The sequence below is a fragment of the Pteropus vampyrus genome, unplaced genomic scaffold (assembly GCF_000151845.1).
Source record: "Pteropus vampyrus isolate Shadow unplaced genomic scaffold, Pvam_2.0 Scaffold423, whole genome shotgun sequence".
Classification (NCBI taxonomy): domain Eukaryota; kingdom Metazoa; phylum Chordata; class Mammalia; order Chiroptera; family Pteropodidae; genus Pteropus; species Pteropus vampyrus.
Genome location: NW_011889204.1, coordinates 535,654 through 544,617, shown reverse-complemented (window position 1 = coordinate 544,617; position 8,964 = coordinate 535,654). Strand labels below are relative to the sequence as shown.

General features: G+C 42.8%; 1 protein-coding gene across 1 annotated transcript in view; it reads right to left on the bottom strand.

Moving 5' to 3' along the window:
* The window catches only part of PSMD1 (proteasome 26S subunit, non-ATPase 1), an 89,272-nt gene extending 83,071 nt beyond the window's left edge, over positions 1-6,201 (bottom strand). Inside the window, exons 1-4 of the mRNA XM_023523854.1 lie at positions 6,067-6,201; positions 3,439-3,482; positions 2,726-2,799; positions 2,249-2,536 (exon numbers count right to left, since the gene is read on the bottom strand). Coding sequence (XP_023379622.1) covers positions 2,249-2,536; positions 2,726-2,799; positions 3,439-3,482; positions 6,067-6,082 — 422 coding nt within the window. The 5' untranslated portion in view covers positions 6,083-6,201. The remainder of the gene's footprint in view (positions 1-2,248; positions 2,537-2,725; positions 2,800-3,438; positions 3,483-6,066) is intronic.
* Between the last annotated feature and the right edge of the window lie 2,763 nt (positions 6,202-8,964).

Here is an 8,964-nt window from a genome sequence, read left to right as displayed (position 1 = left end):
GTATATGTGCGGTAAAATTCATTGTGGTACATGTGCACAATTTGGCTTTCACATTTCACCGTGATTTGGGTGCCAACAGCACACTAGATGAGAAATACTTAAGTTTACAACTTATACTACTTTGCAATTGCACCTTAAACTTTTAGGAAAAACCAAAAGTGGGAATTTCTCTAAGCCTTCTTCCACTTTCATACAGAAGATAAATAGCCACTCACCATTAAATATACATGCGACTGACATATACAATAATTATCCTCTTATAACTCATTGGCTTGTCACTCTCCCCTTCAAAGGGTACAAGAACGGCTGCAAACTAGAGCCTCAGGGAACAGAAATGATTTGAACGAGCATAAAGAACTGCTGGCCCACTAGATGGTCTGTGTTAAATGGGTCTACATTTTGGGGGAAGCAAAGGACTTTTATAAACTGGAATATACCACATTCGAGGGCCATTTAGGTAGAATTACGCAGGTTCAGGTACAGTTAATAAGAACAAAGTGGCAGTCACAAAGTAGACCTTAAACAATTTTGGTTCCAGAAAGTCTTCATCAGGCTTTAATATAAGCTTTTGAAACAAATGTAGTTAATTGAGAAAAAATTATCTCCATCCCATTAAAGAGGAACCTCAAATTTATAGAATTTAGGGAGTTTTCCTTGATTATAACTGAGAGGGAAAATGTACTTTCTACTTTTAAATTTGTGCTCTCATTTAGCAAGTTTATGTCATAACTATATCTTAGAATCATTCTCAGTAAAAGTCTTACCATAACTGGGAGATGATTTATTAGTCTTGAATTTTCAGAATGTATCCTTTATGATATTAAAACACTAGGAAGCCTTTCCCAAATTATATTTTGTGTATCCTCTCACAAATCTCACTGTCGTTAAAAGAAAATCCATTCTAACAGTTCCTGTAAATCTAGAAGGGTGAACCCTACTTCCATATAGAGAAAAGCAAACCGAACTTGCCTGTTGATCAACAATCACGTTCTATGGGCTACGATGATAAACAGTTTAGAGACAGGGAAGGTATCTACTACTACCTCGTAGCTCTTTAGGGACCAATGGTCCTGTTTAAAAGCATGATTTCTAAAATGATAGCATTGCAAGCACTTGCAGATCACTTTTGGAAAAAATTATCAATATGCACAAAAAAGCCCTTCAAATAAGAAAAAAGAGATGTGTATTTCACCGCCCATTTCTAACCTAACGTAGGAAAGTGCTCTGGTTTCAAATGATATGGTCTATTCTTTAAAACCATCTGTTCTTTCCATAGGAGTCATAGATGAAAACTCCAATTCAGTGAGCCCCCAACAGCAATAAAGTTACCTGCAACCATTTCATACCATCACAGCAAAAACTTGAACGTAGAAAATCCTACTTAGAACTTCAGGGACATTTGAAAGTACCCCTTTGGACAACCTTGTGCAGCATTTCCCAATTTCTGAAAGAGAATACCAACTTTCTCCTTTTTAGGGTTCAGATGAATAATGCGGCTCTCCTCTTAATCGGCAATTCAAAAAGTATCCATACTGTATATTCTTGACAGAGAACACACCCTTGGGCTCTCTGTGACTATATCTAAAGTTTGATATTCATAATGACATGTCTGAAGGGTATGCTGTTCCTTCTTTAATCTGCTAGATCTGAAGTTTTCAAACACTTTTTAAAAATACGAAATCTTTGAACAAAATCTTACATAGTTGGTTCAGCTTACAAGATAGAGAACAAGAAGTCTTGCCTGTGTGCTGCTCCCTCACTTCAAAAATAAATAAATGAGAAAACAATGGTTACTAGTAGAAACTGTGGATTCTGAAGTAAGCAAGCCTGGGTTTTACATTCTGACACTCCTATTTAATAGCCATGTGTGTTTATCATCTTGAAACACCAAGTTTTGTCATTTGTTAAAAAAAGGTTAGTTCTTTCCTCACAGAGCTGCTGTGGAAGAAACCATAGTGTGAAGCATGACTGGTATAGTGCCTAGCAAAATGGAGAAACTCAATAATGGTTTCTTATATTAGAAATAACTCTATAAAGTGCTATCATTTGTTACTAATAATAATTTAGAGATGTCTATCATTGTGTTAAGTTAGCTGTTTCTGAATAAGATTCAATCATAAAATATTTTGTGAGATGTCATTATTAGTTATTAATGTTACAGTTCATGTCAAAAAATAATAAAGCACAGAATTGGAAATTAGATCTAAAATCTCAGCCTGCATAAAATTATTGTGGAAAGCTTATGAACTTCCAATTAAAATGAAATCTGGCAACATCAAAAAGTAACTCAGGGGAAAAAATGCTATATGCACTAGAGCAAGAAAGCAGCTGACAATATAAAGCTTTAGCACATGGAAAATAATTACCTATAATAGTCTCCACATATTCAGAGTTATCATTGACATTGAAGAGGTCACCTGCTCCAAGTGCATAATTCAGAGACTCCTCAAAAGCCCCCAGGTGATAAAATACTTTAGATGCCACTAAGGCCGCAAACTGCCGACTCCGGAAACCTTCATCTTCATACAAAACTTCTCTGAAAGAATAGGAAGTATAGGCCTAGTTCAAACTGCGGTTTTCCTTAAAAATCCCAAATCTAAATATTCAAGCCACAATTTAGCAGCAGTAAATGTCTAAATGAATTTATAAACCATAAGACCCACGTCCACATATAATTAAAGTTAATTACCTTATTGCAATTTATAGAAATAAAGTAATTTCTTACATTTTGTCTACAGACTCAGAAATTTCAGCCCAGAAGTCATTGACAACTGCATTCAATTTGTGTAGTGCAAATTCCTGTAGAAGATAAAATCAAAATTCAATTTTGAGACAGACTTTCCATTACACTGCTTTAAAATAAAGTTTCCAACAAACCAATGGCCAAATTCTGTCATATTTATTAAAACTTTTAATCTATGACCAATATCAAAATTTACCAACTGACTTATATTTTCTCCTGGGTTCACGCATTTCCTGTTTCCAATCATCAAACATCAGACTAGCCATATAACATCATTCCTTATAATGTTTTTCTTCTTTGAATATACAGAGTTGACTTCAGGTGGCTAGTTTGATTATAAATGAATTCAAGTATCTAGAGATACTTGAAGTACATTTCAAATTTTTGTCAAATGAAAATAATTTTCAAGTATGTGACTCATAAAAAACAAATTTTTTGTGCTGTTCATAAAGAAACTGAGGGGTAGGGGGTATTCAGGTCTCATATTTAGGTTTATTCACCTTAGCTTTGTTAAACTATAGGGACAACCAACTGCTGTTGTTGAAATACTGTCCTCGGGGAACTAGATTTCAATGACTGGGTATAGGCTGATCAGGATGGCTATTTTAAATGATGGAAGATACACGGATATCATTAAATTCAAAGAGTTTCACAGTATACATACTAAGCCCAGTTAATTTTTCTTCGACTCATACCTTAAGCTGTGGTTCTTCTTCATCCAGAAGAGAAATAATTCCAGCTATAAGACAAAAAGTGTATCATAATTATGAAATATATGCTAAGACAGAAATTTAAAATACATGATAGTTAGAAAAAATATAGAGGAATGATTGCTTTTCTTTAAAACTGTAAAGGTTTATATTCTGAAGTTTAAAAATTATCTTATCAAACCCTCGTGATGTCATGTAAATCACACAGTTGAAAATGTTTGCCTCTGGGGATTTGGAAGGGGAAAGAGGAGTGGGAGACTACTGTTTTAAAACTTTTTGGCATAATTTTCCTTTATGTGCCTATACTGTTTAAAAAAAACAAAAAAAACCCCACCACCACCACTAAAATCCCTCTCAGTCTCACATCTTCCTCCAGCAATGACCTATCTCTACTTCTCCACTTCCTTTCCTAGTCAAGTCCCTTGAAAAACTTAACAGTATATGTCGACCTCTTATTCACTGTGTTCTTAGTGCCTAGCAGATAAATGAATGAATAAACTGATGAACCCACACCTGAACCATGATGCAAGCCTGTTTAGCACCAGGGACAGATCCCAAACCAACATAAGCCAAAGGACTGGAAACAAGGTGACAAAAGGTTTGGAGCAGAAACTGATAAGTAATCCAATAAATGTAACAAATGATAGTAACAAATACACACTGTACTATCATCACAGAGTCTCTGGGTAGGACCTAAAAATCATTACTCCTGTCACATTTGACAGGTTTAAATTCTATTTGATTCCTACCAAATGCTTTTTCAGTCTCTATTTAAAATACTCTAGGGACTGACTTATTGATTTGATTGACTAATTTTTTTCGTTCAAGACATACTTTTGAACTTCTGCCATCTGCTAGGCAATGTTCCAAGAATTATGAAAACACCAAGTTTCCTACCCCAAATTCTACCAGAGAGAGAAAGACAGTAACCAGACTAGTAAACAAAGTAATTATGGAACTGTGATGAAGGGAGGGGACAGCTGAAGTGGAGAAAGGCACGTTTTAATAAAATGATCAGAAGAGACTAACATCCGAACTAGGACCGCAGATTGAAAGGCCAAGGGAAAACTTGAGGGAGAGGAGTTAGAAAGAAGGAACAGAATGTGCAGGGGCCCTGAGGTAGGGGAGAAATTGACACATTCCAGGTGTGGAAAGAAGACCAGTATGATTAGGGTGTAGTGAGAGAGGAAGAGCAGTACCAAACGAGGCAGGAATCAAATTATGAAGTATTTAGTTAAGATTCTGGATTTTACTCTTAACACAATGAAAAGCACTGGAGCGTTTTAAGCAATGAAATATTACATGATTAAGGTTTTAAAAATACTCCGACTACAACAAAAAGAATAGACTGTATGGGAGTAACAGTGGAGAAACAAAGTCTGAAGGCTGTTCCGGTAACTAGGCCAGGGACGAGGATAAGGTGTGGGCTAAGAAGCAATGGTAATGGATAGATATGAAATAGAATGAGGCCTTCATTTACAGGTGGCAAAAAGCTTAGTGCATATTTTTTCTGTAAAGAGCTCTGACTGGTAAAGCTCTTCCTTAAATTAAAATTCACCTCCCAATCACTTCTAGCTCTTGGAGACAAATGTCTAATTCCAAGCACAGGTAACAGCTTTTCAAATCTTTGAAAATGACTACCATGTCTCTGGGCATCTCCACCAATTTCTTGAAGCAATTCTCATAAAAATATGGTTTTGAGCTCCTTAAAGTTACTGACTTCTGATCACCCGTTGTTTACAAAATACTTGTGGGACAAATATAGAGAAAATAGGACGAGAAAAGAGTGTGTAAGAAGACAAGAAAAAAGCACCAAGGCTGTGGACAGCTATAAGCAAATGAATCTGTAGTGTGTGTGTGTGTGTGTGTGTGTGTGTGCGCGCGCGCGTGTTGGGGAGGGGAGGCGGTGTTAAAAGTCACCACTTGAACTTGATCTCTACAGTTGAGCCTATTTCAACCGTCATTACATTAACTTATTTATGCAATGGTTAAATAAGTGTATGAAACCTGCTCCGCACACCCATCAGTTCCTTCTCCAGTGAAGGATATTTACTGAGCACCTAGGCTCAGAACCGTAGGTTGCTTCTCAGTATAATGCCATCTTCAAAGAGTGTCGTCTTCACCAAACACGAAAGTTCTATGGGCGCTTTAACTGAATATCCTTGAAGTAGACCCAGAACCGACCCGCTTCCAATATAATTCCAGCTTTCACACTAAAGAGAACGGAGCTGATGCACTTCAGCAGTAGTTAAGCTGCCTCACTGTCCCGCCGCACCGGGAGGCCGTTCCGGCCCAACCACCTGCGAGGAAGGACGAGGATCGGACGGCCCCGCACAGCCCATTTCAGGAGGAACAGAATTAAGAAAAACCCCTCGGCGGCGGAGGAGGGCTCCGGAAGCCCCTGGGGTCCGGGCACGGGGGTGTGGCTGGAGAGGGGCGCCGAGGTGGCCGACCCGGACAGACTGCCCGTCCCCGGGCCAGGACTGGGTTTGGGGCAACGAGGGGCCGCGCAGGCCGGCGCTGCGCCGGGAGGTGCCCAGTCACCGGCCCTGACTCAGCTAAAAGCCGGCGCGGCGACTCCTCCCTTTCGGCGCCGGCTGCGGCAGCACTCACCGGCTGACGTGATCATGGCTGCGCCCTGCACTCGCTCGCCCGCTCGCTCGCCGTCCCGGCTCCGCAGTGTATCTGTCAGCTCGGGACCCGCTCGCTGCGCCGCACCTCCCCACTGCCCCCGTGCCCAGCTCAGTCACTCGCCTGCTCAGGCCGCCGGCTCACTTCTCGCCCAGGACCCCGCCCGCCCCGGGGCTGCCCACTGCCTCGCCTGCCGACCGGCGCGAGCTCTCCCCGGGCCTGCGTCTTCCGCGCCGCCACCGCCGCCCCGGCCTTCGCGGAACGGTGCACAGAGAACTCCATTGTTTTCTCTAACCGTCCTCGAGGACAGAGTTCCCACGGGGTGGGGACACTCGTCTGCATCTGCAATCAGGCTTCAAAATAGCCACCCCCAGAGCGAGGCCCCCACCATCACCCGCCATTGCTGAAAGTGTCGAGAGGAGGTGCGAGCGGTGCGCGCAGCGCCACCTGCTGTGTGGGAGGTCTCGCTGCAGCGCCCACTCCGCCAAGCCTTTGAGGGGTGAGGATGGGGCAAAGAGCGTTTTCTGAAAAAGGTGATAATCCAAAAAAAAAACAAAACAAAACAAAACAAAAAAACCAAACATTTTTAAGCAGCGCCTGTCTTCAAAAGAATTTTTCACAGAAATTATTATGATGAATCCATAAGTAATCGTTGCTTTGTGCAATGAAAGTTTTTATTTGGAAGTCAATACCGTACATTTACATGATTTAAAAATCGGAAGTATAAAAAGATACAGAAAAGTGTTCCAAAAGGGGTAAAAAGTCTTCCATTCTTGCCGTCCATCTGCCCATTCTTCTCTCCCCTCCCCCCCGCCCACAGCAACGGGTTCTTGGTTTTTAATATATCTTTAGAAACTTGAAATGGCAGTTTTGCTGCCATTTGCAGTCTTACACCAGCTTCAGTAGTCAATTTATTTCAACAATAGCACCGTGTCAGGCACATAGTAAGTGCTCAACAAATATCTGTTGGATGAATGAACTCAGAGTCAGTCAGTTACTGGCACAAGGCTGGAACTCATACCTATGTCTTTGAAACCCCTGTCCTCTCCAAAACCCAAACCAGCTCTATTTTCTAGGAGGCAGTAAACGAGATCTATGACGTAGTACAATCAATGAAAGAATTCCTACCGAGTGCCTTGTTCATAAACAAAGCTCCCCCTCCAACTATAGGAGTGACACAAAACGTCTCAAAGCCCACATGAGGACAGCTGTGGGCTCACAAAGGTGTGGGCTGGGCGGGGACTCTGGTCAGGGCAAAGGGAGGAAACCGTGACCCGCCGCCTCCTTTGCCAGGGCGCCCACGACCCCTGACCCGTGCAGCGCCCTCTAGTGGTCACAATGCTCCGCAGAAGGCGGGGAACTCTGAAAGGGACGTGCGCCCTGTGACCACCCACCCCGGCCTTCGGACTTTTAAATCCCGGGTCTTAGGAGGGCTCGGTCGGTCCAACTGTCAAGAATCAGGCTGATTGCTTTTTGAGCTACAGCGTAATGAAGTGGGAAGGGCAGGCGTCGGAGCCAGAAGACCTCAAATCAAATCCTTGCTCTGACAATTCGCAGCGCTGTGGCCATGTGGTCACTCGAGCCCTGCTGTCGAAAGGGGTGGGGGTCCACCTACCTGGCAGGGCTACTGTAAGGGGACGTGCTCTCATCAAGGGCCCGGCATAGAGCAGTGCTCAGTAAACCTCACATCTTGTCACCGCGACTGGGCAGGAGGCTGGTGGTTGCTACATTAGGCATGTACGACATGCTTTTTAGAATAAAAGCATTTATTCACGAGAGCAGAAACGTGAAACGCAGCCGGTGACACGGGCCTCCTGTGGGTGGGCGCTTGGTCGGAAGGGGAAACTCCTGGCCGGGGCTGGAACGGCCTGGGTGTACTGAGCCACAGAAGGACCCAGAAAGCCGTGGAGATGCTAGGCTTTCCTCACTTAAGGGTGGTGACCAGGAGGGCAACCAGACTAGCCGATCCCGGAAGCCACTGTGGTCCCCTCGCCTCAGGTCCGCATTGACCAGCCAGCTCTGGGCAAGTGGCCAGGGATGGGAGGAGCTACAACGAACCCCCGAGGCAGGTCTCCTGCACATGTCCGGTGTTCCAGACCCTTTCTAGCCACTAGCGAGAGGTGCTAACAAGCACTTGAAACGCGGCTACTGCAACCCAGGAAATAATTTTAATGTTATTTCATTGAAATTTAAAGACTGATACCCAATTCCGTTATAGGAAAATTTTTAAGTATATTTGAAACAACTCGAGGATGTGAATCTATTTTTTCAACTATAAATTTAACAAAATCTAAAAATAGACCAAGTACTTTGGATAAAAATTTAATACCTGAATTGGGCTGTAGGTATAAAATTTTCACACAAGATTCCAAAGATGTAAAATATCATTTTTTTTTTAATATTGACCGTTGAAATACCATTTTGGACATATTGGGTTGAATAAAATGTATTATTAAAATTAATTTCACCTGTTTCTTTTTATATTTTTCCAATGTGGCTCCTAGAAAATCTAAAGTAAAGCTACCTATGTGACTGGCATTATTAGATTTCTCCTTGGCTGGGCTGGTCTAGTCCCACTCCAGGTCTTGCTCTCTCTGACCTCCCACCGGGTCCCAACCCTTTGGCCTGCTTCTCAGGCTTGCCTGCTCTTTGGTTCTGGCATATGCTGGGCCAGACCAGACCGGGGGGCAGAGGCTGAAGGGGAGCCCCACTCCTGTCGGGAGGCCAGGGGGCTGGGAGAGGATACCCTGGCAGCCAGGAGTTGTGGAGTGAGGAGTATACCTGGAATGGTTGGTGGTCAGGGTCAGAGAGGTCTGGGGTCAGGGTGATGGTCTGAGGCAACATCCTGGTCTGAGAAGAGCTTGGTAAACAGTGAGAGAG